The 27553-nt window shown below is 64.5% G+C and overlaps 2 protein-coding genes across 7 annotated transcripts; both read right to left on the bottom strand.

Moving 5' to 3' along the window:
* Window positions 1–57: 57 nt before the first annotated feature.
* On the bottom strand, window positions 58–20833 carry LOC138814686 (putative E3 ubiquitin-protein ligase UNKL). 6 transcript variants are annotated; one of them, XM_070003838.1, is made up of 15 exons: window positions 20667–20833; window positions 19653–19862; window positions 15938–16114; window positions 15435–15568; window positions 13909–14044; window positions 13614–13731; window positions 13267–13351; window positions 11915–11997; window positions 10748–10810; window positions 9052–9184; window positions 4743–4835; window positions 3726–3956; window positions 2858–3084; window positions 2526–2768; window positions 1739–1986 (listed from the first exon to the last, which is right to left on the bottom strand). In XM_070003838.1, the coding sequence occupies exons 1-15, from the start codon at window positions 20750–20752 to the stop codon at window positions 1834–1836; spliced, it is 2172 nt and encodes a 723-aa protein (XP_069859939.1). In that variant the 5' UTR covers window positions 20753–20833; the 3' UTR covers window positions 1739–1833. The 6 variants fall into 6 exon arrangements, with proteins under 6 accessions (XP_069859943.1, XP_069859939.1, XP_069859940.1 ...); XM_070003839.1 differs by having other exon boundaries at window positions 2858–3060; window positions 20667–20830; XM_070003841.1 differs by having other exon boundaries at window positions 19653–19759; window positions 20667–20737.
* A 1408-nt stretch (window positions 20834–22241) lies between these two features.
* Window positions 22242–23566, bottom strand: LOC138814685 (ubiquinol-cytochrome c reductase complex assembly factor 4-like). Its single transcript, XM_070003836.1, has 2 exons — window positions 23505–23566; window positions 22242–23430 (listed from the first exon to the last, which is right to left on the bottom strand). The coding sequence occupies exons 1-2, from the start codon at window positions 23534–23536 to the stop codon at window positions 23067–23069; spliced, it is 396 nt and encodes a 131-aa protein (XP_069859937.1). The 5' UTR covers window positions 23537–23566; the 3' UTR covers window positions 22242–23066.
* Window positions 23567–27553: the final 3987 nt, after the last annotated feature.

Genomic DNA, 27553 nt, shown 5'->3' with positions numbered 1-27553 from the left:
GACCAGGAGGCCTTCAATGCACACGCACCCAGGTGTGCCACAAGGCTTCCGCACCGCACTGAAGTCCACAGGAAGTGCCCACACTGGAGAAGCCTGCCACTCTAATCTACTGTGAACAGCGACCGCAGAGACACATGGGCAACAAAGACAAGGGTGGGGCGGGCTCACACACAGCCTTGGCTCCTGAGCCCAGGCCTGGCACGGGCCGCCAGCCTCCTCCCCTCAGCCCCTTGCCCAGGAATGCTCTGGACCCACAGAAGGGAGGTGAGGAGCCGTGCCCCAGGTCAGTAGGTGCTGGCCGTTCCCTGTCTTCAGGCTCTGGAGCTCCTTACCCCACACAGGAACTGGCCTGTGTGGATGGAGCCTAGCTGTTCTTCACTAACTTGATAAAGTCTAGGCACGATACCAATAATCAACACTGTCCTGTTGTCCCCGAAAAGACCAGAGGCCCACATGGGAAACAAGTGCATAAATACCAATAAAAATAATCAAGAGTGATTAACAATAGCACAAAAATACGTGGTTTCTAGGTAGTGAGCTAGTAAGTCATTCACTATATAATTAAGAACAAAATAAGATTCACTAAAACCAAGAGTTGCTTTCAGTAACAACTAGCTGTGGGATGTCATGAATTCATTTCCTTTAAAATGATAGAGAATTCTCTACCTGTGTCATATTAAAAATGCTTTTAAATCTCCTATATTAAATACATTCTAGTTTGGTCATTGATAAAAATGTTAACCTAGTCACTTTGCACTTTAAAAAATGCTATTAAAAGTCTTTGGCAAAGCCGCAGGGGAGGGGAAGCCTGGTGTCCAGGCCATCCAGTCCTGACCAGCTAGGGCCCAAATCACTGCACTGGACTTGTACTGCGGGTCCAGGCCAGGCCGTGGTGGCCTCTGCTTAGCGGTCCGCGTAGGTTGATGCCCCACTGCACCCCATTGTCCATTAAGTCTGCCCATTTCCCCCCCTCCCCGCCCCCACGCCCAGATGGCTCTGGGAAGTTACAAAGCACCACTGCCTGTTAGGTAAGTCTTCAGAACACAGCTGCTTCCAAAGTGAATGTCCGAGACTCTCCAATGCGAATCTGGGCCCTTCTGTTAGCATCAAATTGTCTTCACAGGAGAAATCAAAGCCAAACCAGTCACTTCCCTTACTTCTGACGCAAGGCACAGGCACTTAGAGAAGGTGGCCGCAGGTTACGCGATGCGTGCAGACTGCTCCGTGCCAGCTCCGGACACGAGCACAAACTGCTACCTGTGTGCACGTGCTCGCTAGGAAAGTGAGTTCCTCAGAAAATTCAAGACCTCTGTCTTTCAATAATCACTCTGCTTATAAATACTATTTGTTTGCAAATAATTTGAAAAAGTAAAAATCCTAGATCTTCCTGGCTACTAGATAAATGCTCTCACTTCGTAAGTAGTTTCAGAATATGAAATCTATTCACTGTACTAAGAGTTAACAATAAATTGATAGGAAACTCCAAGTTCACAGTACATACATAAAGCTTCATGTTACCTCATATGAAAAACATGAACCTAGAAAGCAGCTTAAAATGTCTAACTAAATTCCTCGGTTTACAAAGTGCTTTGAGAAGGCCTGGCCTCGCGGGAGGCTGGCTGACCAGCACGCGCCCATCCGCGGCCCAGACCTCAAGGTACGAGCCCCCCCGGACAGGGTTGGGATCTTGTTTTTAAGGTGTTTGAAACCATCTTGGAACCACCGGTGAGCACACGGTTGGCAAGAGACTCACGTCCTGGCAGCAGTGTAGGGAGGGACGGCAGTGCTCGCTGGGCCGTGCACGGCGCTCGGCAGCGTCGGCTCCCGCTCCGGTCACCACGGGCTCTGGCCCTCGCAGTAAGGGCGCTCGGGTGCCGAGGCTGCGCATGTGTCGCACAGGACCTGGTGCTGACAGGGCTGCACAGTGGTGCCAGGAGCCCGCTCCTGGCAGGCCACACACTGCCTGGCACGGAGCTGGTAGATCACCTGTGGGAAGGAATGGGTGGGGCTTAGAGTCCGAGGCCATCTGCAAAGCCAGGGGCACTCAAGGATGAGGGGTCCCAGCCAGACGGGTGGGGGCTGGGCAGTCAGAGGCGGGGGAAACGTGCTCCCGGAGCACCAGGCCACAGGGGAGGACCGAGGCGCTGGATTCAGCTGCAGCCGCAGCAGGTGCGTGTGAGGCTGGGCTGTGAAACGCCCCAGAGGTGCCGGCAGGATGACCCAATGTGAAAGACGGGGCGAGGAGTGGACAGGTTGTGGGCTGTCACCTCCTCAGAGCACCCCAAAGGCAGCCATGCGGCAACACACGCTTCTAACCCCCTTGCAGTGGGCAGAGCCGGCGTCTGCACAAGGCACAGCCTACTGACTGCCGGAAGGGAAAGAACAAGAGCACAGAAGCCAGCCTGACAGAAGACGCTGGCAGCAGCCTGTGGGCCTGTCTGCGCTGTCAGGAGGGGGAATGGGAGCTAGACCCCCCCCCCTCGGGAGACAGCCTAGAAACTGCCACTGCCCTGGCCAGGACTCACCCCGTCCACAGCTTCCAGCTCCAGGCGCAGCTGGCTCTGCAGGGAATGCAGCTGGGGCAGTGGGACGCTGCCCATGTCGCTGGGCAGCGGCGACACCAGGCCGAGGCCCTCGAGCTCCTCCTGCAGCCGCTTCACCTGGGCCTCCACCTCCTCCTTCCTCCGCAGGGCCAGCTGGCGGTCGCTGTCTGCCACCCGGGCGCGCTCCTTGGCCTCCTGGGCCTCTCGCTGCCACGCGTCGCAGGCCTGAAATCCAAAGGGTTCATGCAGGGGCGAAGCCGGCGCGGAGGGGCACCGGCTCACGCCTCCCACGTGCGGCCTGTCCACCCGCTCACCTGCTTCACCTGCCGCCAAGACTCCTCCCACCGCCGGATCTTCCTTCTGGCCTCATCCAGCTGCCGCCTGACCCGGGCCAGCTCGGCGCTGCTGGGACTGGCGTTTGCCGGGGCCATGGTCCCTGGGTTCAGGACGGGGGACGGGCTGGGGGAAAAGCTGCCAGACACGAAGTCCCAGATGCTCCCAGGAACGCCATTCAAGCCTGAGGGGGAGTTGGAACAGAAAACTAAAAGCTACAAGTTCTCGAAGGCTCTACACCCAAGGTGCTGAAAGCCCTGAAGTGGTTCTGCTACAGAGAAGACTGATGCATTTTTTAAAAAAAGAGCATTCCGCGTGGAAGGTGAGTGCTGAATGCGTCGCAGCACCGGACGGACGGCGCGCAAGGCATGCCGCAGAGCCGCAGAACAGGAAGGAGGTGGCGCCGAGGTGACATGGTATCGGCAGGTCGGGAGTCACCACGGGGAAGCCCCTGGGTGCCATGCGTGGGCATGAACGAAGCGGATGACAGGGCACCCTGTTGGGGAGTAGGAGTGGAGAGGGTGGATGGAAGTTCGACGGGTGCTAGGGAAGATGGAACACTGAGAGCTGTTGAGCTGGTTTTAGTCTGAAGGTTGGCGGGGAGCTGGCGGGAGGCGAGCCGGGCTGGAGGCGGCCCGGGCGGCAGAGGTCAGCGGGGTGCCTCAGGCAATAGGGACTGTCACAGCGAACGCGTGTGCATTGTGACAGACGCCTTCAGAGGAATGGCCTCTCCCAACCAGGTCCAGCGGGGCTGCCGCAGGAAGAGTCAGGGAGGGCCTCCAGGGGAAGAGGCCCAGCCGCGGTCAGGTGAGCCTCCCAGGGTGGGGCAGGGGGGCACCCGGCACTCACCTAAGGAGCTGTAGGAAGAGGCTGCGGAGCCCAGGGGGCCCGGCTCTGACGGCAGGGGCAGCGGTGGCTGCTGGGGGGGCGTCATGGCTGAGGAGACCAGAGGCCCGGACAGGGGCTGGGAGAGGGAGCCGAGTGGAGAGGTGGACAGCGAGGAGGAGGACTGCAGGGACGGCGAGCGGGGCAGGGGGCCGGGGATGGTGACGGGCGCCGAGCCCCCCAGCGACCTGGCGCCTGCAGAGGGGGCCGCGTGAGGGGAGGCGCACAGGCGGCGCACACACCCCTGCACCTGCGCACCCGTCCCGCTGTCCCCTGCCGAGCCACCCGCGTCTCCAGGAAGAGCCACTCAGCACGGGGGCCCGAGAACAAACCGCCCCCCAAACAAGCCATGCCTGCTGGTCACCCGAATCAGCCCGCCGTCCAGGGGACCCCGGCGGACGGCCTGGTCCCGTTCTGTCCGGCTGGCAAAATGGGTTCCTCTACAGCACGGGCAGAGATGCGCTGGGGCCGTTTGAGCAGCGCCTTTCCTACCCGCTCTCCCTATTTAACCCGAGGCCGGCATCGGCACCGTCCCCCTCGGGTGCGTGGGATAACCTCCCTTCCCCGCTCTCTGCCGCGTCTCTATCTGGTGTGGGGGGGCAAGTGGCCAGATGTGAGGTGGGACTCCTGGACTTTCGGCCTGAAGTCTGAAAACGTTTTCAGGAACACCTGCCCAGAGCTCTGCCCTGCGGACCCCGGGGCGGGGCGGGGCGGGGCTCAGAGGGCACTGGAGAGACTGGCCCCCAGAGCTGCTCCTGCTCCTACCCCTGGCTTGGCGGATCAGCCCCGCGGCATCTGAGCAGGGAGGCCTAGGCTCGAGCCAGGGGCCCTCCGGGGTGGTGCTCCCAAGAGCTCCGGGGGGTCCCTGAAGTGGCTAAGATCTGAGGAGGTCTGCAAGTGTGGCAAAAGCAGCAGCCAGCCAGGCCTGACTCGAACACCGTACTGCCAGAGGGAGAAGCAAGCCGGCAGCCCAGCACTCACCTGGCGGTCCTGGGTCCCGGCGTTCCGGCTCCTCCAGGTCTTTCTCTAGGGATGCAATATTTATGTCGCTAAGACGAAGATCTAAGGCAGAACCTGTGAGAATAAGCAGCCCGCATTGCCGTGTACCGCTCAACCCGCAGCGAGCCTCCGCCGAGAAGGCTGAGCCTAAGCCCGGGGGCCCGGGCTTGAAGCCAGGGGCAGGAGGGGTGCTGGGGACAGAGCGTGGCCGCCGCCCCGGCCCCACCCGGCATGGCGGCCAGGCGAAGCCCCCACAGGGCTGCCCACCCGCAGAGGCCCACTGCACCCGCTGCCTCTCCAACGCCTTGTCATTTGTTAAGCACTAGCCATACAACTCTCCCACGGCGCAGGCCAGCGAGCGTGTGGCTCCTGGCACCGTGGTTGGGCAGCAGGCCTGTGGGCCCTGGCACCCCCACGGCTGAAGACGAACTTAGAGGCTCCACCAGCAAAAAGCAGAGGCCACACCCAGGGCTGGTCTTCCCTAACACTCCCGGGGAAACCGGGCCGGGTCCTCCCCTCTGGACAGACGGCCTGGTGCCAAGGCCCTTGGCGTGGTCCCGCTTCCCGCTTCCCAAGCCTGTTGCTGGTCCTTCCCACAGGCCTAGGTCCCCCCGGCCTCCCCGTGGGGCCTTGTCCCTCAACGGCAGCCCTGGCCCTCCTGTGGGCAGCTCGTGAGCCTCCCCAGCAGCGGTGATCTCAGCCTGGTCTCATGGACGCTGCAGCCTGAAAACTCAATCCCCCGGCGGCCGCAGTGTCCACTCGGGGGAAGCACGGGAAAGCAAAGCAGAGCCTCCGCTGCGCTAGCCTCTCTCTCCTGGCCGCTCGGTCCTGGTGCTCACAGTGCACCCCACGTGGACCTGCTCCAGCATGGCCCAGCACAGCGGCAGGCCCCGTTCCCCGGATGCCGAGTCCCACTTTGATGCCACGGTCCCCCGTGGATGGCCTCCCGCCCCTCACCCACTCCTGGCTCACTGCCCTTGCTGGGCGCATTTCTTCAGAGCAGGATGAAGGGACCAGGTGGTCGGGTCTTCCTGGGTGGGTGGGCAGGGGCTCCCGGGGCCCCAGTGCCCTCCTGCAGCTTCGCATACGCACAGCCCAGCGCTTACTCCCAGCAGCACCGGGTGTGGGGGAGGGGGGACCCCACTCCAGATGCTGAGGCCGCCTTCCTGCCCGCAGCAATGGCCACCTCCCCGACGTGGACACGTGCCACAGCGCCTTCCCCTCCACACCACAGAAGGCCCACGCCACCGTCAGGCTCTGCCAGCACCTCTGACCTCCGACCTCTGAGGATGAGCTGTAGTGTGCAGACCTCACAGCGCCCCAGCCGGCCCCTCCCCGGCCCCGCACCTCCCATGGCTGCTGTGGAGTGAGAACAGCCTTTCAAATCCTGGATGTGCGTGGCCCTAAAACTTGTGTCAGCCCGCAGGATGCCAATGAGCCTGCACAATGGTGGTGCGGGCTGCCCTGCCCTGGATGGAGCTGACCGGGCGCGGCCGTGTGGGCCTGGTGTTCAGTACCCAGAGAACCAGGTAAGAGCGATCCGTGCCTTATTCTGGCAGGCTTCCAGAAACTCGTGAACTAGGGCAGGAGCGAAGGAGGCGGGAGAGGGAACCAGCTCTTCCCTGGGCAGCGCTGACTCAGCACGGGGACTCCAGTGCCCGGGCAGCGGGGTGAACCCCACAGGGTGGGACGGGACTCCTGCTGCAGCTCAGCTGCAGTCGGCAAGGGTGAGTGGCTGCAAAGCGGTCAGCATGTCCCTGGGGCCTCCTGGAGGCCAGAAGCTGCTCCTCCTCCTCACCCCACACAGCTGGGCCCAAGCTAGGGCCCAGGGCCTCGGGCTGCCCCGAGCGCCGCCCACCTCAGCACCAAGAACACATTTTAAAAGCCACTGGGGGCCGAGAGTGTGGCTGGGTGCTGGAGTACCTGCCTGTCGTGAAGCCCTGGTTCCATTCCTCAGCACCACATACACGGAAGACACCGGGAGTGGCTCTGTGGCTCAAGTGGTAGAGAGCTCGCCTCTGGGACAGCTCTACCAGGGACAGCGCCCAGGCCCTGAGTTCAAGCCCCAGGATGGGCAAACCCAAAACAACAAAACCACCAGAAATCTGAGACTCATTACGTAAACACAGGAAGGCTGAGCTGTAGCCCCAGACCCAGCTACCAGGAGCACCTGGGACTGGGAAGGGCACAAGCTGGGGAGACAGCCAACACCTGGCCCAACATGACTCGGCACAAAGGCCGGGGGCGCGCGGGTCCCGGGGTGAGAGGGCGCGGGGAGGCCGGGGGCGCGGGGAGGCCGGGGGCGCGCGGGTCCCGGGGTGAGAGGGCGCGGGGAGGCCGGGGGCGCGGGGAGGCCGGGGGCGCGGGGAGGCCGGGGGCGCGCGGGTCCCGGGGTGAGAGGGCGCGGGGAGGCCGGGGGCGCGGGGAGGCCGGGGGCGCGGGGAGGCCGGGGGCGCGCGGGTCCCGGGGTGAGAGGGCGCGGGGAGGCCGGGGGCGCGGGGAGGCCGGGGGCGCGCGGGTCCCGGGGTAAGAGGGCGCGGGGAGGCCGGGGGCGCGGGGAGGCCGGGGGCGCGGGGAGGCCGGGGGCGCGCGGGTCCCGGGGTAAGAGGGCGCGGGGAGGCCGGGGGCGCGCGGGTCCCGGGGTGAGAGAGCGCGGGGAGGCCGGGGGCGCGCGGGTCCCGGGGTGAGAGAGCGCGGGGAGGCCGGGGGCGCGGGGAGGCCGGGGGCGCGCGGGTCCCGGGGTGAGAGAGCGCGGGGAGGCCGGGGACGCGCGGGTCCCGGGTGAGAGGGCGCGGGGAGGCCGGGGGCGCGCGGGTCCCGGGTGAGAGGGCGCGGGGAGGCCGGGGGCGCGCGGGTCCCAGCCGCCCCACCCCGTTACCGGCTCCGGCGCCGCAGCCCGAGCACGCGCGCCCCCAACCCGAGCTCCCGGCCGCCCGAGGGCGGAGAGCCGGGCCTGGTCCCACGGAGGAGCCGTGCGCGCCTCGCGCCTCGCGCCTCGCGCCTCGCGCCCCGCACTCACCGGCTCCGGGAGCACCGGCGAGGGGGACGCCCGCGCGCGCCGCTCAGCGCACCGAGTCACGGTGCCGCGCCCCGGGGTCGCCGCGCCGCCGCCGCAATGCTGACTCACGCCGGCCGGCGCCCCGCTTCAGCGGCAGATTCAAACCCAGCCCGCGCTCCGCCCCCGCCCGAGGCCCCGCCCCAGCGCGCGGGCCCGCCCCACGTGCGAGAACGGAGGCCCCGCCCCAGCGCGCGGGCCCGCCCCACGAGCGGAGTACGGAGGCCCCGCCCCCAGCGCGCGGGCCCGCCCCACGAGCGGAGTACGGAGGCCCCGCCCCCAGCGCGCGGACCCGCCCCACGTGCGGAGTACGGAGGCCCCGCCCCCAGCGCGCGGGCCCGCCCCACGTGCGGAGTACGGAGGCCCCGCCCCCAGCGCGCGGGCCCGCCCCACGTGCGGAGTACGGAGACCCCGCCCCCAGCGCGCGGACCCGCCCCACGTGCGGAGTACGGAGGCCCCGCCCCCAGCGCGCGGACCCGCCCCACGTGCGGAGTACGGAGGCCCCGCCCCAGCGCGCGGGCCCGCCCCACGTGCGGAGTACGGAGGCCCCGCCCCAGCGCGCGGGCCCGCCCCACGAGCGGAGTACGGAGACCCCGCCCCCAGCGCGCGGGCCCACCCACCTATGTGGAGAGCGAGCCGACCCGCCTTTCCCATATAAAGAACAGAGGCTCCGCCCCCAGAGCGCGGCTCCCCCCACACATAGAGGCTCCGCCCCCAGCACGTGGCCCGCCCCTCCCAGAGAACAGAGGCTCCGCCCCCAGCGCGCGGCCCGCCCCGCCCATACAGAGAAACTCCGCCCCCAGCGCGCGGCCCGCCCCGCCCATACAGGGAAGCTCCGCCCCCAGCGCGCGGCCCGCCCCGCCCATACAGAGAAGCTCCGCCCCCAGCGCGCGGCCCGCCCCGCCCATACAGGGAAGCTCCGCCCCCAGCGCGCGGCCGACCCGGCGCAGACGCGCAGCCCGCGGCGGCCCCGCTCCGCTCCGCACCGCAGCGCCCGGCTGGCAGGTGAGGGCGCGGGTCAGTGTGCGGTTTCCCGGGCCAGGCCCCGCGGTGGCCCGCCTTCCGGGGCGGGGAGGGGGAGCGGGGAGCTCCGGGCCCACAGCGCCGCCTGGCCCCGGGTCGCACGTTCTGGGCGTCTAACTCCCCCCGGAGGGTCACGCGCCCAGGCGGCCGGCGGCCGCGGCGGCCCCGCGCGCTCCCGGGGTGGGCGGGGCTGGGGCGGGGCCGCGGACTCACCTAGCACGGCTTCCACGGTGCTGCCCGCGGCGGCGGCGTCCGGCGCGGCGGTGGGGGAGGAGCTGCCCGAGCCGGGGCTCGAGCCCGCGCTGGGGGCCCGGGGCTGAACCACTGCGAACACGGCCAGGTGGTTCTGTCCGGAAACACGCACAAGGTGAGCCAGTGCCCGGGTCTGCTCCGGACCCCGGCCCGAGCCCAGCCCCCTCCTGCTCGGCGGCCCGCAGCGCGGCTTCTCCCCCCGGCTGCGTCCGCCCAGGGCGGGCAGACGCGGGCCCGGAGCAGGCCGGGGGCCGGCGGCCCCGCACCGCGCCGTGGACCGTCCTTGTCCGCAGCCCCGCGGGCACCAGCGCACCATCGCCAGGCGGGGGTCGCCGTCCATGCCACCTCCCGCTGCGAACTTCGGATTTGTTTTTAATTTTTTTTGTTTGGAGAAAATTTACCATCTTGATCGTCCCCACGTGCTGGTGTGGGGGCTTGAACTCAAGGCCTCAAGCTCTCTCACTCAGCTTTCTTGCTCATGGCTCAAAGGCTACTCATTGAGCCATGCCCCCGGTCCAACATTTTGGAGGTTCACTAGAGAGAGAGTCTGGCAGACTATCCTGCCCGAGCTGGCTTTGAAGCTGCCAGTCCTCCCGGCTCAGCCTCCTTCAGCAGGTAGGATTGCCGGTGTGAGCCAGCGCCCCAGGCCCCCACCTTACCACTCATCAGGACTCTGAGGCGGGTCCCTCCCCCCTCTTCCAGTCAGGGTCTCAACATGTAGCTCAAGCTGGCCTCACACCTGCCACAGCCTCCACCCCCCCCCCCCCCCCGTGCCCACCACGCTTGGACACGCTCACTGCTTTCCCGTAGCACAGGCAAAACACGCCCTGCCACTGAATCTGTAGAGCAGCACTGTCAGGAGGAAACGGTGCTTCTCAAAACACCAACACCCGCACCAAGTGGCGAAGCCAGGGCTGCTCTGTCTGGGAGGGCAACATGAAACCACAGCACACCGAGGCTCGGCAGGGCTCATGAAGACAGACTGACAGACAGAACAGAGGCCCGTCCACAGGCAGTCCCACTGGACCTCAGGTGTGCCCAGAGCCACTTCTTGGGGACACAATCAGGTGAAGATGAGCTCACTCGGATGGCGCTCACCCAACTAACTCATGTCCATACAAAAGAGATGACGGGCTGGCTCAGTGGTCGAGTGCTTGCTTCGCATGCACCAGGCCCGAGGTTCGGTTCTTCAGCACCACATACACAGAAAAAGCTGGGAGTGACGCTGTGGCTCCAGTGGTAGAGCGCTCGCCTTGAGCTGAAGAACAGTGCCCAGGCCCAGAGTTCAAGACCCACAACCAACCAAAAAGAGAGAGAGAGAGAGAGAGTAGGGCCCCTCACCTGCCTGCCCCTCCACCCCTGCATGGCCTCGGGACTTAGAGAATGAATATCTGTGAGGCTGTCACAGCTGACCACAGCGGGGTGCTGAAGCTACCCTGAGCTTCCACAGAGAAAACTATGGAGGTTTGTTGTTTCCTAGAACACAATGTTTTAGGCAATGAAACACTTGAATACAAGGAAAAAAAAGATACTTTTAGGAAAAACAAAAAAACCCAAACCGGTATTAGCCGGATGAGCCAAGAGCCAACAAGAACCACAGTGTGTTCAAACAAACAGGTTAGCAAAGGCACTAGGAACCCTCAGCCCCTGGGCCCACCTGCTTGCCGTCCAGCTGGCTGCACTTCTGACTGCCTTCCGAGGGCGCCTCTCTCCACTTGGCCTGCAACAGAAAAACTGCTCAGGCTGGGAAGACCTCGCAGACCTCGCCCGGCAGCACACAGCCAACGCGCCGCTCACGGTTTGGAAATGTGAAAAGAATTACTATTTTTTTGGCAAGACTAGGGCCAGTCTAGCCTTGAACTGGGGTCCTCCCGAGCTCACCCTCCCGCGTAGCTAGGATTACAACTGTGACCCGTGAATGCTCTGATTCCTGCAGAGTCCCACAACAGCTCGGTGCGGACGCAGCCCTGGTGACCCACGCCCGCGCATGCCCGTGGCCCCCACCGCCTGCCCTGCACCTGCAGAGCCTTGGACAGGGCCGGGCCTGGACATGCACATGCCCCTCCTTTGGTCCTGCTCGGGTGCCTGGCCCAGATCCGAGGTGGGGAAGCACCCATGAGGCCCCTAGGCACCTGCTCAGCCTGGCTGTGCAGAGTGGGCGTCCCCAGGAACAGCCCTGCCGGATTTCCCAGGGGAGGCCCCGGGAAGGCAGGGGTCTCAGTATGCGGAACGCCAAGGACCCCGTGGGTAGGAGCAAGTCCCAGGAGGGCAGCATCTCCTGGGACTGTGCCCAGCTCTTCACCCCCACCAGCCCACGCTAGCCAGCCGACTGGACGGGCCTGGGCAGAGGCCCCACTAGCCCGGACACAACTGGCCTGCACCCCGGGCAAGCCGACTGGGGGGCGTTTCCTTGTGCCTGGAACTTTCTTAGAAGCAAATGAGCATGTTGGTTCCCGTTTCAAAATTCAGCTAAACTTTGACCCCCCACAGTCACGACCCAGGGAGCCCAGCTAGGGGCTGACAGCAATGAGGTCGTGACTTCCAGACGAGAGCGAGAAGCTGCCTGTCTGCGCCCTCACGCCCCTCTCCGCCAAAGCCCGGTGTGCTGGAGTGCCAAGGACAGGGTGTCACACACACCATGCCGCTCCGTGATGACCTCTGCACCCCCAGCTCTGTGAAGACAAGCACCTGCTAGGCCAAGTCCCCTCCCACTGGCCGGCACTGCAGCGCCCGCTGAGGTTCTTCTAGACTGTGGAGAGGAGCCCCAACACCAGCAGGCAGCCATCCTGCCTCAGGCTGCCGTGGGCCCGGCGCGTCTACTTACCTGTCCGGGCTGACTGCTGGGGGCCGGGGCGCCACCGCTGGGCAGGTCACGACAGCCCCACTCGCTCCCTAGGCCGAGGCTCTCTGCCAAGAAAGAGAAGTGGGCGCTAAGGGCCACCGGCAGCGGACAACACGCCAGTCTTTCAGGCCCTAGAGAGTCAGGACTCGGAGTTCATGCTGCTGTGGGGACAGTGGCCAGCCAAGATGGTCACATGGACCAAGGCCTCCGTGAGGTCTTCACATTCAAGCCTTGAATGAATTTAACACTCAAAGTCCACGTTTAAAATGTAAAGAGTAGAAAGCTGAGCTGGGAGCATGTCTCAAGTGGTAGAGCACCTGCCTGGCAAGCTCAAAGCCCTGAGTTCAAACCACACTACTGTCAAAATGAAGGATAGGTCTGTGTCTCACTCCAGCTGAGATCTGAGAATCATGGTTCCAAGCCAGCCCAGGCAAGAGGCTCTCTGAGACTCTTACTGCCAATTAACCAGCCAAAAGCCAGAAGCAGAGCTGTGGCTCAGGTGGTAGGATACCAGCCTTGAGCAAAGATCTCAAGAGACAGCACTCAGGCCCTGAGTTCAAGCCCAGAATTAGCACAAAATAAAAAGACTAGAAAGTAAATTTGAGTGTGGGTCTAGGAATGTGCAGAGTGCTTGCCTAATATTCATAAAGCCCTGGGTTTGATTCTTCAGCACCACACACACAGAAAAAGCCATACGTGGCGCTGTGACTTAAGTGGTAGAGAGCTGGCCTTGAGCAAAAGAAGCTCAGGGACAGTGCCCAGGCCCTGAGTTCAAGCCCTATGACCAACCCAAAGAAACCAAAAAACTGGAACCCAAATGCTGAAGTGGGGGGTGGGGGAGTGCGCGGAGGAGGCTGCCACACTCCTCCCTGGGGACAGGACTACCTGCAATGAGCACCAGGCCGAGACCGGCCGGCCTCACTTCTAGGGACTCTGGTGCCTCCCCAGGGTGGGCTGAGAGACGCCCCTCCCTCCACAGGGGCCCCGCCCCGGGTCCTGGGCAGCAGGGCCACCCCGGGCGAGGTGCGGGTGAGCATGTGGGGCAGCAGGACAGGACCCAGGTCTGCAGGGATCCCGGGGGCTGGAAGCAGGAGGCCCCCTGGGCTCCGCACCGCCAGGTCTATGGCAGGTATGAAAGGAGGGTCCTGCGCCGACCCCCCTCTCCCCCAGGGGGCCGAGCGCAGCCAGCACGCCTGGTCCTCGGGCCGTGGAGCCAAGATCCCGTTTCCCTAGCCCTCAAAGCTTGCTCGGGATGACTCTAACAATCACACGTGCTGAAGGAGGGCCCCAGACCACGCGCACTACACGTGTGCACCCCGGGACCGCCGACTCACTCTCCGCGTGTGCGAATGCACAGAAGGGGCCTCGCGGGCAGAAGCCGGTCTGACGCATGTCGTTGCACTTGGTTGACTTGTAGATCTAGCAAGGAAAACCGGAGGTGAGGGCTGTGCTGGCGGGCGGCTGGGAGAAGGGCGGGGGGACCAAGCCCCTGTCCTGGGGCTGCCAGTCCACCGGCAGCGGACCAGACGGCCATGACGACCTCTCCTGCCGCCGCCTCGCCCTTGCTCCACACCCAGCGAGGTGCAGCCGTCCCGCTCCTCCCCGCTCCACCGCCCGCGTCCCTGGAGCCCGACGCCAGGGACCCCCTGCTCTCCCTGCCCCCCCCACGTGCGGCGCTCACCTCGGGGTGGAACTGCTGCTCGGTGCGGGAGTGGCAGTACTGGCAGCCGTCCCCGCCATCGCAGCGGGAGGGCTCCCCCCACTCATCGCCAAGCTTCACGCTGGGGCACGGTGTGGACCTGGGGGCGAGGACCAGCGCGGGTCACGGCCGCCCGGGGGCCGGGCCGGGGCAAGGCGCCCGCCCAGGGGCCAGCGCCGGCCACGCCGCAGGGCCGACGCCCCTCGGGGCGGGATGCGGGTGGGAGGCAGCGTCCGTGCCTCCAGAAGCGCCGCGGGGCCGGGGCCGACCCACCCACCTGTACTGGAACCTCCCGGGCTTCCGCCGGCGGTCCCGGCTGTTGTGGTAGTGTGGGCAGGCGTAGCCCTGGCGGCACAGGCGCGGCGGCTTCGGGCACTGCTCGGTCTTGTAGCTGCCCAGAACGAAGCTGGCATCTACAAAACAGGGGGGCAGACGCCTGGCCCCGGGGCCTCCAACCGACCCACATCCACATGTGAGCGAGCATGGCTGACCACATGATGGACACTCCAGCCACGAGACGGCGGGCTAACAGCTCCCTCCACGCGGACCAGCCCCGAGAATGCCACACACAGCAGAAGCCACGGACACGGGGCCACGAGGCTTAGATGTACAGAACAGGACGTCCAGATACCGAAAGTGGAACAGAGGCAGAGGAGGGGGGCAGGGCAAGACTACCAATGGGGATGGGATTTCCTTTCCTTTTGGCCAGTCCTGGGGCTTGAACTCAGGACCTGGGCGCTGTCCCTGGACTGCTTCCGCTCAAGGCTAGCACTCTACCACTTGAGCCACAGCGCCACTTCTGGCTTTGTCTGTGTATGTGGTACTGAGAAATCGAACCCAAGGCTTCGTGCATGCTAGGCAAGCATTCTGCCACTGAGCCACATTCCCAGCCCCTGAGCTTTCCTTCTGAAGCAATAAAAATTAGGGCTGGGCATAGTGGTGCACTCCTTCAATCCCAGATACTCAGGAAGTAAAGATCAGGAGAATCACCGTTCAAGACCAACCTGGGAAAAAGTTAGCAAGACTGCTATCATAAGCAAGCTGAGCGTGGTTTTGGTTCAGTGCTTTCTCCACGCACAGGCAGACCCTGAGTGCCACCATTGGCTTGTGGCTCCATCGGTGCATCCTTGGGGATGAGTAGGCTATTCTTAAAACTTCACTACCCAGAGAGATGTGGACAGAAGCCAACAGACAGAGGCAAGCAAGCGGGCTGGGAAGGTGGCTCAGTGGTGGAGCGCTTGCCTTGCATACCAGAGGCCCTGGGTTCGATTCCTCAGCACCACATAAGCAAAAAGAAAAAAGCCGGAAGTGGCGCTGTGGCTCAAGTGGTAGAGCGCTAGCCTTGAGCTGAAGAGCTGAGGGACAGCACCCAGGCCCAGAGTTCAGGCCAGAGACCGGACCCAAAAACAAACAAACAAACAGAGGCAAGCAAGCAGGGAGTGGGCTGCTGCCATGGGGTTTCCATCTGGGGTGGCGGGAAAGTTCTGGAACTTGACACGTGATGGCGGCACAACACTCAAATGTGCCGCTGAGTTGCTCACTTGGACACCGTGAACTCTGCATGTGCTCTCTACCTACAAAACCCCCACGCCTTCCTTGGTCACCACCACCATGCCAGCCCCAGGCACCAGAGGGCGCACACAGGTGGAGGCCCAGGGAGACGGGCCACCAGCGCAGCCAGGCCAGGGCGGGCGGGACGCCTGGGCGCGGACGTGCACCACCCCACGCCAGCCGTCCAAGCGCCCACAGCGCCCGGGCCGGGTCCCCCCGGGCGGCGCTCCTCCCACTGCCCCATCGGCTCACCTTGCCAGCGGGGGTCCTCGCCCAGGGTCTTCTCGATCATGGCCCGGCTGGCCAGCACGCCAGGCTGCAGGTCCGGCACACCATCCCCACTGCCAAGCTGGCCATTCTGCAAGGCCTCCTGAGCCTGTAGCTCCCTGCAAGAACACAGCCGTCACAGGCCCGGGCAGCCCGGACGCCACGCGCCGACACTGTCGGCAGCCTGACACCCCCGGGTGCAGCCCTGGGGAGAGATGGTCCTCACCCAGCCCCCACGAGTCACAACTAGCTCTGCTCAGAAACGTGCGGGTCCACCTGGGGGGCCAGGTGTGGCGCACACACCTGTAATCCCAGCCTTCAGAGCGCTGAGGGGGCGGGGTCTGGAGTCTGAGGCTAGGCTGGGCTACACAGCCACACACCCCAAGATGGAGAGCAAGGCAGAGAATGAAGAAATGCATCTCCCTGGGTCTCAGCAAGCTGGGATTGGAGCCGCGCCCCTGGGGGCCGCAGGGACCGTGTGTCCTCACCGGATGTCGCACACCGGCGGCCGCAGGTCCAGGGGGCCGTGCGCGAAGGCGCAGTGCAGCCCGTTCTTCACGCAGTGGCCCCGGGCGTCAGTCTCATGGATGCACGTGCCCGTCTTATAGTAGCGCAGGTGGTACTTGCGCTCGGTGTCCCCAGTGGTCCGGTGCAGGTAGGGGCACCTGGGAGCAGAGAAGTGGCGCGTTCCCTCGGGTCCCTCGGATGGGGGGCTGACCCTCAGCGCCCCCCCGCCCCGCCCCGCCCCGCCACACCCGGGCCGCAGACTTCCGATCTGGCTGGAAAGAGGATGATACCAAACACGCACCTACCCCCAATTTGGGACCCTTGCCTAAGGACTGAGACCAAATCTCCCTGTTGTATACAGCAGGGAAAAAACAGAAACAAACACAACCACTGACTGCGCGGGAAGCCAGGCCTTGGGCACGTGTAGTAACAGTTCTAAAGCTGTCCGTGCCCAGCATGCGGGCCCGTCCTTTCCTGGCAGGCCATTATCAGAGAAGGCGTGGTGACTACCTCCAGCATCCAGGGAACCCAGGGACCAGGAGAGGGGAAGGGGAGGCTTGGGGGTGGGAGAGCCCGGGCCTGGAGGGGCTAGGGAAGAACCGCGGTGGGAGCCAGGCTGAGAGGTGCAGACGGTGGCATCGCCTGCCAAGGCCACGCAGCAGGCCCAGCCACGGCTTCCTCAGAGAGCGACGGGCAAGCGACTCGCAGGGCAGTGGCTCAGCCCGAGCCTCCCAGAGCCTGAGCTGTCCCTCGGATAGGAAAGAGGAAGCTGCGACCTCAGGGACTGGAAGAGAGGGCCTGAAGGCCCGGGGCGGAGCGCACACAGGCGCACGCCAGGACCGGCTGCCCACCAGGCTGCACGCCGTTCCTATGGGGGCAGGGTGTCACCCACATGACCCGGGGAGGCCAACGGAACCCCACCTGGGGCAGGGCATGCCCACCGGACCAAAGTGTACCAGGCGGCCTCAGAGCCAGGCCAGTGGTGAGGGGGCGGGGTGGGAGGGGGACAGGGTGGTAAGGGGGATGGGGTGGGGAGGGGGACAGGATAGGAGGGGGAGGGGGTGGGGAGGGGGACGGGGTGGGAGGGGGAGGTGGTGGTGAGGGGGATGGGGTGGGAGGGGGACGGGGTGGTAAGGGGGATGGGGTGGTGAGGGGGACAGGATAGGAGGGGGAGGGGGTGGCGAGGGGGACAGGGTGGTGAGGGGGAGGTGGTGGTGAGGGGGATGGGGTGGGAGGTGGGAGCGGCAAGGGCAGGAAGGGTGGGGCCGCCTGGAGAAGGGAGGGAGACAACCGGGAACAACGACAGGGTGCCAGCCTCCTGCTCAAGACCCTCCAAAGAACAGTTCAGAACAAGGCTCGGTGTAAGTTCATGGTTTAAATATCAGCTTGGGCTGGAAGGAGCGCACTGACACTGAGCACTGGACCCCTAATCTGACTTAAGACATTGTAACCTCTCTGTCCAACCAGGTAATAGATAATAAAGTAAAATGATGAGTTTGGAGCTGGGACCTGATGGCTCACCCCTGTCATCCTAGCCACGCAGAAGGCTTGAGATCTAAAGATCTCAGTTCAAAACCAGCCAGGGCAGGAAAGTACATGAGGCTCTCGTGTCCAATTAACCACCAAAAACAAAAAAAAATACTGGTAGTAGAGCTGTGGCTCAAGTGGTAGAGCAGCCTTGAGCGAAAAAGCTAAAGGATAATCAATACCCAAGCCCTGAGTGCCAGCGCGCACGTGTGCACACACACACACACACACAGAGCCAATGAGTTCAAAAGACCTCATTCTTGCCAAAAGGAACTACCCGTTCACCATTTCCTAGCAACTCTACATGAACCAAAATATATAGTTCATTGGGAGGAACGGCAGCTGCTCCTGTGCTTGGTGGCAGCCTTCTCGTTGGAAGGATGGGATGAGCGGAGAGAGCATCCGGAGGGAGCCAGCTGGCCAACTGCTGCCCAAAGACCTGAAGCCGGACACTGTGCTGAGTGGCAAAAGCCTGCGGCCACACGGCTTTCCAGGCGTCCCAACCAAACCCTCAGGTGCTCTTCTCTCACTGGTTCCGCAGTGATGAACCACTGTGCAGTCAGACGGTCCATGAACCTGTCTGTAGTAACTGCATGATCCAATTACTAATTTTTTTTTTTTGTTGGGCATGGGGCCTGAACTCTGGGCCTGGGCGCTGTTCCTCAGCTCTACTGCTTAAGCCACAGCACCATTTCCGGTTTTTTTTGTGGTTTTATTGGAGATAAGAGCTTCACAGGCTTTCCTGCCCAGGCTGGTTTTGAACCGAGATTCTCAGATCTCAGCCTCCTGAGTAGCTAGAATGACAGGCATGAGCCACGGATGCCAGGCTCCGTGAGATTCTTATCTCCAAGAAACCACTAGAAAACTGGAAATCTGGAGGTGGCAGTAGAGCGCTCGCCTTGAGCTGAAGAGCTGAGGGACAGCGCCCAGGCCCGGAGTTCAGGCCCCACCACCGACAAAGAAAAAATAAAATGGAAGCCAGCGCCGGTGGCCCGCGCCTGTCATCTCAGCGACCCAGAGGCTGGGACCTGAGGAGGGCGGTTCAAAGCCAGCCCGACAGATGAAGTGCGCGAGACTGTCTCCAGTGCACTAAACGACTTCAAAGCAAAGCCGTTGGTGCTTAAAAACACAACGTACACAAAAGCTTCGTTTCTGGAAGTTTGCAAGTGTGACATAGATGACACTCTGCAGGGGTGAGCAGCAGGAGGGGCGGGCGGGCGGGGCGGGCTCCGCAGCCCGGCACCAGCCGACCCCTAGCCCCAGGATCGGCGGAAGCCCACCGGCCTGGGAAACACAACCGGAGCCAAAGGAGCCTGCCCGGCAGAACCGCCAGGGCCCGGACAGGTGAGGCAGGCCAGCGACCTGCAACCCGCGGGCCCCCAGCTGGCCTCACGGTGCCCGGCCCAGGTACAGGGCGGGGGCGGGGGAGGGAGGAGGGTGGCAGAGAAGGGGACCTGGCAGGGGGACCCCGGCCCCGCCCCTTCCCACCCCGGCCGCTCCCTTCCCTGGCCCCTCCCTTCGCCGGCCCCGTCCCGCCCCCGCCGTACCCTCGCAGGCAGGCCCCGCCCCCACACCGAGCCCCGCCCTCAGCCGCTTCCCTCGCCGGCCCTGCCCCTCGCCGAGCCCCGCCCCCGACCACTCCCCTCGCCCCAGCCACTCCCCTCGCCGGCCCCGCCCCTCGCCGGCCCCGCCCCTCGCCGAGCCCCGCCCCCGACCACTCCCCTCGCCCCAGCCACTCCCCTCGCCGGCCCTGCCCCTCGCCGAGCCCCGCCCCCGACCACTCCCCTCGCCCCAGCCACTCCCCTCGCCGGCCCCGCCCCTCGCCGAGCCCCGCCTACTCCCCTCGCCGAGTCCCGCCCCCGGCCACTCCCCTCGCCGGCCCCGGCCCCACCCCCTCGCCAAGCCCCGCCCCCGGCCACTCCCCTCGCAGAGCCCCGCCCCTCGCCGGACCCGCCCCCGGCCGCTCCCCTCGCCCCAGCCACTCCCCTCGCAGAGCCCCGCCCTCTCGCCGGACCCGCCCCTCGCCGGCCCCGCCCCCGGCCGCTCCCCTCGCCCCAGCCACTCCCCTCGCCCCGGCCGCTCCCCTCGCCGGCCCCGCCCCTCGCCGAGCCCCGCCCCCGGCCGCTCCCCTCGCCGGCCCGGCCCCGCCCCTCGCCGAGCCCCACTCACTCGTCGCCGTCGGGGCAGAGCCCGGAGGCCTCGTCGTACTTGGCGCAGTACACGTCGGGGCTGTAGTTGAAGGTGCCGTCGCGCCTGCGGAGCGGTCTGCGCCGACGCTGATTTAGGAAATGCCAATGGAAACAGGTAAATGGCCTGTGCTGGCTGCACCTGTGCTGCACAAACAGGGCGCACTGCTCTGTCCTAAACTCCTTTAGATACCTAAAAAGACAAACAGCGTTGCGGGTACTTCCGCCGCCGCCGCCGCCGCCGCCGCCGCCGCCATCGGGCGGCCCGGGACTCATGGGCGGGGCGGGTCCCCGGTGCGTGCCCACCCGGAGCCCGGAAGACCCGGATGCACCCACGGACCCCGCCTCCGCCCGTCGGGACGGAGCCCGGATGACCGCATAGGGCGCGACCCCGACCCCGGCGCACCGGCTGGACCCCGGGCACGACCCCGACTCCGGCGCATCGGCTGGACCCCGGGCACGACCCCGACTCCGGGCGCATCGGCTGGACCCCGGGCGCGGTGCTAACCCCGGGCGCGACCCCGACCCCGGGCGCATCGGCTGGACCCCGGGCGCGACCCCGACCCCGGGCGCATCGGCTGGACCCCGGGCGCGACCCCGACCCCGGGCGCATCGGCTGGACCCCGGCGCCGTTCCGACCCCGGGCTCGGTGCCCCCCTTCGGTTCCAGACAGGCCTCAGGGCGAGGCCCCGGGGCACGCGCGACCCCCGACCTCCGCCAGGCGCCGCGGGCGCCAGGCCCGGCCTCCAGCCCCCCACCCCGGAGCCCCGGCCGCGGGGCGCCGGCCCGCGCCCACACGGTCGCGCGTCTCCCCGGACCCCGGCGCGGCCCCGACGCCCACCCCCGGGCGCGGCCTCCAGGTGCCCGGAGAGGCGCGCAGCACCCAAACCCCGGGCTGCCGGGCCCCGGGCGGCGCCCAGCGACCTCAGGCGGGGCCGCCCACCCCCCGCGCCGGGCCGCGCGGGCCGCGGCGGGTCCGGGGCGGCCGGACACTGACCTGTAGTGGGTCGGCTTCTCGGTCTGCGGGGGGGACCCGCTCAGCGCCGCCGCCGCCGCCGCCGCCGCTTTCGAAACCGACGGCATTTTCAGTCAAAACAATGCAGCGCGCATGCGCCGCCCCCGCCCCCGGATCTCCCCCCGCGCGGAGCCCCCCGCGCCCCCCGCCGCGCCGGCCACGCCCCCGGCCACGCCCCCGGCGGCCCCGGGGCCCGGACACGCAGGGCACGCGCGGCCCGCCCGCCCCCGGCGCCGAGCTCCGGCCCGCACACGCGGGGGCGCGCCGCGCGCGCGCACGCCGGCCTCTTCCAGCCCGAGGTCTAAAATTAAAGCCTCGTAATACAGGCGGATCGCCGAGCGTGCGAGCGAGGTGTGCGCCGCCGCGCGGGGGAGCGGCGGAGGCGGGGCGCGGAGCCTGGGACTGGGGGGGCGGGGCGAGGAGCCTGGGACGGGGGGAGGGCGGGCCGCGGATCCCTGGGAAGGGGGGCGCAGATCCCGGGACATGGGGCAGGGGCTGGGCGCGTGGGGGCGGGAGAGCCACAGCACCAATAGCAGTTTCCTGGTGGTTGATTGGTAGATAAGAGTCTCAGGGATTTTCCTGCCTGAGCTGGCTCAGCCTCCAGAGCAGCTAGGATTACAGGTATAGATAATTTTTTGAAATATCAATAGAGAAAAATGAGAACTATCACTGGCTGATAAGGATGAATGATTTCATTCATTCACAGTCTAAAGGGACTACTGCCTCTGTAAACATTACATCTTCAAGTAAAAATAAATTTAAAAAAAATTAAAAAGGTGAAATATCCTTTGATTTGACAGGGCCTTGCGCGCTCCTGCTCTCTCTCTCTCTCTATAGTCCAGGCTGGCTTGGACCCTCCAGATCATCACGCTTCAGTTTCCAAGCGCTGGAAGTGCACACATGTACTAGGACACCACCAGTGAAAGAGTATGTCCTGGGCTGGGGATGTGATCCAAGTGGTAGAATGCCTGCTTAGCACAGCCAACAGCAGCACTGGAGTTCAAAATACTGGATCACCATTAAATAAAAAGTATCCAAGTAAATCAAGCAGAATGTGAAGGGTGGGGCCTGGGCACTGTCCCCCAGTTCTTTTTCTCAAGGGTAGAGCCACAGCTCCACTTCTGGTTTTCTGGTGGTTAATTGGAGATGAGTTTTAAGGACTTTCCTGCCCTGCCTGGCTTCAAACTATGACCCTCAGATCTCAGCCTCCCGAGTAGCTAGGATTACAGGCATGAGCCATGGGTGCCTGGCTGTGTTTTTTTTTACCCTCTTCAGGAGCCAGTGAAAGCAAAAGCAAGCACTGGTTTTAAAGACTGCCCCCTAAAACAACCTCAGCTCTGCAACTCCAGGAACTAGGTCAATCGGTCTTTTCAAATCTCTTGAACACATAAACATACTTGTCTCCACCCTACTTCTCTCCTAGTTTTGGAAAGTGTGCTGAACCCTTGGAGCATGTTTGGAGAAAGGCCTTTAGAAGGCAACGTTTACCACAGCCAGGGCAGCTTACAGACCTCTCACACATGTGCGTCAGAAAACAAAAAAACTCATTTCCTTAAGTTTGTTTAAATAAAAGTTCCCTTTTACTCAATTTTCTTTTAAAATTCAGAATTAGCAAGCATTTTTCCCCTTAGTACCTGAAAAAAATATCATGTAGGTAATCCAAAACAGTGCCCTTCATGCAAAGAAATACTTTAGCACTATTTAGAATCCACAATTTGTTTTTAATTTTACTTTTGTGCCCATACTGGTGTTGAACTCAAGAGCCTTGGCACGCTCCCTCGCTTTCTACTTAAGGCTGGCATTCTACCACTTGAGAGCCTTCTTAATAGGATTACAGAGTGAGCCCCCAACACCCAGCGCATTTAAGTTCCTATTTAAGTAAGAAAAACCATCTAGCCATCTTTTTAATTACATGGGAGGAAAATAAGAGAAAAAAGAATCACCTTAACCTGGCTTTGGTGTTGTCACACTATGATGTTAATATGTAAAACTAATACCCACAGGTTATTAGCTACACACATGGTGCCACCTTATAAACACTGCTGCCAGCTATTTTGTCTCATACAGTAAATGACCCACAAAACGGCCCTGTGCTACTTGTGTCACCAGAACAGCGTCGGATACACGATTAGGTTGTAGGAAGACCACGAATCCAACGGCATACAGCGCAGGCCAAACGTCTGTGGAGCTGAAGTCTTGGACGTAACCCTGGCTATCCGCGTCAGGCAAGAGAAGGGTCCGAGATGCTGACTTTCTGCCCGGCCTGCGCGCGTGTCAGCGGCGAGTCCTTCGGAGCGGACGGCCCGTGCTTAACCGGGATAGGAGCCGCCGGAGCCGCCTTTCAAGGCGAGGGGCGGCGGCCCGCCTCCTTCCCGGACCGTGTCAGCTCCCCGCCACGCGGGCGGCCGGAGCCGCGAGCTGCTCCGCGCCGGGGCCGGGCGCGGGCGCCTCTCCGCGCAGCGCCCTCCTCCACCGCCGGTCCGCGCCGCCCTCCTCCCTCAGGTAGCACCAGACGACCACCGCCAGGAGGGAGAAGGTGACGGGCAGCACCTTCCTCCCGGAACGCTGCCGCTTCTCCCGCAACGAGTGCAGCACCGTCCAGCGGAACGGGTGGGCGCCGCTGGGTGCGAACGGGAAGGGGCGGCTGGGGTCTTCCCCCGCGGGCCCCTGCGCCGGAGGCCGGGGCGGCGGGCCGCTGCCGCCGGGCGGCGGGTGCAGGCTTCGAGCCCAGCGCGCCCGCACGGCCCTGGAAGAGAGAGAGCAGTGAGCGTGCGCGTGCGCCCGCGCCCGCCGCGCCCGCCGCGCCCGCCCGGCCCTCACCCGGCCGCGGGGACACGCAAGGCGCCGCTCATCGCGACCTCGGCCCGGCGCTCGGCGCCACGCGTCACTTCCGTCGCACAAGAGCGGAAGGGACGTCATCCCGGGCCTCCGCTCACGACTACAGAACGTGAGCCCGGCGGCGCGGCGGAAATGACGCACATCCTCGGGCGGGCTTTTCCGTGCTGTCAGGACCCCTGGGGGCGCGGGGCATACCGGGAAATGTAGTTCCTCGCGCAGCAGGCCCGAGCCTGGGGGCCGGAAGTCGCGTCTGTAGTTCGGCGGGGGGGGGGGGGGGGTGGCTGGAGGGACGGAGCGTGGACGGCGGCCACCGCGGGCCTTCGTGGTGGCGGTGGCCGGTGTTTGTGGTTAGAGGACGACGCTTCCTACCAAACACCACCCTAAGTGACCCGCGCCAAATGACGGCGGCCTGAGCCCGACCTGCCGGCGCCGGGGACGGACCCCCGGACAGCCGCGGGACCCCGGCCTCCGACGGCCAGCCCGCCCGGCCCGGAGGGGCCACACGTGCCGGGACGACAGGGCGGCCCTGAGACCACGCGCGGTGGCGCGGGCGGGCGTGGCCAGGCAGCCCCCCCCCGGGCCTGGGCTCTGGACCGAACCTCCGCCGTCTGCGGTCGCCCGGCCGTGGGGGGCCCGCGGGCCCCGCGACCCGCCGGCCACGCACCCGAGCAAGCCCATGCCGTCACCCTGCGTCCCGCACACCCTCCCCTGAAGCAGATCCCCGGCTGGGAGGCCCTGCCCGCCCCCCGCCCGCGCCCCTCCCCCGGACATAGACCAACACCTGAGCGCTCATTATCGCAAAGCACACACAGAAATTTCACGGGAGGCCTAATGTCCCGCTAATGGGGTGGGGAGGCCGCGCCCTGTGTGCTTAATGGCAGGGTAATTTATTGTCATGCCACTTGAGAGCTGACATATTGGAGCTATTGATTTTCCCCAGGAAGATCAATATGGGGGGGGGGCAGGGCCGCAGAGCCATCCTTCAGGGCCTGAGAGCTGGAGGCTGGCGGGCGGTGGGCAGCGCTCCGAGCGCCCCAGCCTGAGGTGGGAGACCGGCTGGGAGCAGATGCTGGGATAGATGCTTGAGCCCCAGCCGGGAGCCCAGATGGGTGCTGGGGGCTCAGGGACACCACGCGGCAGACCCTGGCCCCCGACCCAACCCTGGTAGACACGAGCAGGCATTGACTCCATGAGTGCGCATCTTTGCCAAGCCATTGTCCCTCTCCAGTCGCTGTCCCTACCTAACCTCACCAGAAACAAAACCCAGAGAAAGGGGCTGGGAAGGTGGCTCAGTGGTAGAGCGCTTGCCTTGCATGCATGAGGCCCTGGGTTCGATTCCTCAACACCACATAAGCAAAAAGAAAAAAAGCTGGAAGTGGCGCTGTGGCTCAAGTGGTAGAGCGCTAGCCTTGAGCTGAAGAGCTGAGGGACAGCACCCAGGCCCAGAGTTCAGGCCCCACGACGGACCAAATAAAAACAACAGAAAAACAGAAACAACCTGGTGGACGCCTGGTGTTCCTGAGCTTAAAACTCAGACAAGGGGCCGCGTCGCCCACCCCTGCACGAGGCCCCAGGCAGGCTTTGGAAATTGCTCGGGGCCGTCCCCATCAGTGCCCCTCAGCTCACCCTGGAGGTGGACCCTCCCCACTGCCTCCTTCAGCTCTGACCAGGCTCGCTTCCCAGGCACACAGCCACTCTGGTTCCTTCCCTACTCTAGAATTTTCCATCCCAGGCTGGGTTTTTCCTCTCTCATCTCTTTTCAGGCAGGAACCACCACCACGATTCTGCAGGACAAACAATGGGTCTGGCAGTCGGGGGAAGGGACAGCTTCCAGCAAGCACAAGAGGCCTTTGGTCATTGCAGGAGTAGGGGGTAGGGTCAAAGCCGGGATGGGGGAGCAGTCCCAGGGGGTATGTCCACCCATGCCCTTGCTGGCAGGAGTGATTCCCGCTTTAGGCTTTCCAGGGACACATGCATAGGCACCCTCCATCTCCTGCTCCGTATTTCCCAGCCCTTCACGAGACCTGACCTGTCTGCCCAGCTCCACCTCCAGCCAAGCCTCCAGCTATGACTTTTCCCTTGTGCTGAAACGGATGGCCACAGCTGAGTGGCTTAAATGACACTCGGCTCTGGAGGTCATGATCTAAGATGACACAAAGGCCTGGAATTCAGGTGTTGGCAGGTCAGTTGGCTTTTTGGAAGCCCCAGCATCCCTTGGCTTATGGCTTCTTCACCTTCAAAGACACAGTGCAGCATCTTCGAGCTCCGTCTCTAATCTCCCGTGCCTATGTCTGTATTCAGGGGTCCTGTGCCGACATCCAGACGCCTGGAAACCAGGAGTCCATAGCTGTGGCGTAGCATGCGGGCCCTGCCCTCCGCCGGGAGCCCCTCCGGAGGTTTCTAAGGCAGGAGGGACCTGCTTGAGGGCAGGGCTGTGTCCCAGCCACTCACCTCAGCCCGGGCTCCCCACCACCCAGGGCTGGGCCTCACAAGCAGATGGCTGTGACCCCAGCCTCAGCCCCTGCCTGTCCTGACTCTGGTCAGGGTGGGACACACAGGTCCTTCAGGCCCCTCCTGAGGCCCTGGGTGCCCCCCCTTCTCCCCGCAGAGGCAAGGTGTGCCACAGCGCCGCCGCACCTCTGCACCTCTGGAGGGCTGCCAGCGTGGACTCCACCTTCGTCTTCTGCCCTTTCCTACACCAAACAGCAGGGGGCACTGTGCCTCCAGCCAGGCATTGCTGTGGCCTCCTCCACTCTAGGGACCATTTCTGGGGTCCTGGCAGGTAGGGAAGGGGGCATCCAGGCCCCAAGGCCTGAAGGCCTCTGAGCCTACAGGAGGTAAGACCTGTGTGTGTCCTCACTTGCAGAACAGATGTCTGGAGCCCAGTCCTGGGCGTCCTGATGCACCAGGCCAGAGCCGAGGACGCTGAGGCTGAGGCTAGGCTGCCCACGGCCAGGACAGGGCAAGTCCCTTTGGATTCAGGAGTCAAAGCAGCCCCTGTACAATTCACAGCTCGAGCCCCAGTCTGGCGTCCACACGCCTGAGCCAGAGGTTGGGAGCCGTGGAGGCAGAAATGGGGCCCAGGCCCGGGAGGGTGTCACGGCATGCCGGGACGGCTGGACCCAGTGCAGAATGCTGAGAGCCACGGAGCTGAGCTTGCGTAGACCCAGGGTCACTCCAGACACAAGTGGTGGGGCTGGGGTGGGTGGATTTGTTGTGCCCCCCACACCCCCGCCCAGCAGGCATCCTTTGAGGACCGGGGATGCTGACACACAAGGACAGTGTGGGGACAGGGACATACGGTCACAAGTCCAAGAACCGTGGGTGGCCAATGGCCACCGGCATGGGAGAGCAGGACCAGATCCTCAAACCCTCGGGACCCTCCAGAGTGAGGGCGTGCATATCTCTGCCGCCTGCAGTCCCTGCCTGTGACCATCCCGGATCCTCACACGGCCCCACGTGGCAGGACCCCGGGAAGTCCACTGAGGCGGGCCGGACGCCAGGGAGGAGGGGCCACCTCAGCCCTGGGTTAACCAGGCCGGCTGCCCACACCCGTGGCTCTGGAAGAGCCAGGTGGCAGCTGGGTGGGGCAGCAGCCCTGCCTGGGCTGGCAAAGATGACCACGGCCGTCCCCAAGGGCCGAGGGGGGTGAGCAGGGGTTCCAGGCACTACCTACACAAGCTCCGTGCCCTGGGCCTGGACACGGCCCCTTCCCACACTCTGTCCCTCTGGTCAGGGTCCAGGCAGCTCCGTCCCCCCCCCCCGCCCCCCGCCCAGCGCCCTGGCGGCTCTGTTTACAGCCCGTGCTGTGCGGACAGGATGTCTTCTGGAGAGGTGCACTCCAGAACTCAAAATAGCATGAAATTTAATTTTCCGCCTATTTGGCAAGGCCTGGACCAGGCCCAATCAGCAGCAGAGATAAGAGTCCTCGGGCCCAAGGTGTGGGCCAGCTGGGGCCAGGCAAACACTCCACGGTCCCCCGGCAGGCCGGGGCCCGGCCGGTCTGCAGGCACTGTCCCCATCGCGGGGCC

Source organism: Dipodomys merriami, unplaced genomic scaffold, assembly GCF_024711535.1.
Source record: "Dipodomys merriami isolate MVZ:Mamm:240054 unplaced genomic scaffold, mDipMer1.0.p SCAF_60, whole genome shotgun sequence".
Lineage (NCBI taxonomy): Eukaryota > Metazoa > Chordata > Mammalia > Rodentia > Heteromyidae > Dipodomys > Dipodomys merriami.
Note: the sequence above shows the minus strand (reverse complement) of the source record. Positions and strands in the feature narration are given on the sequence as shown.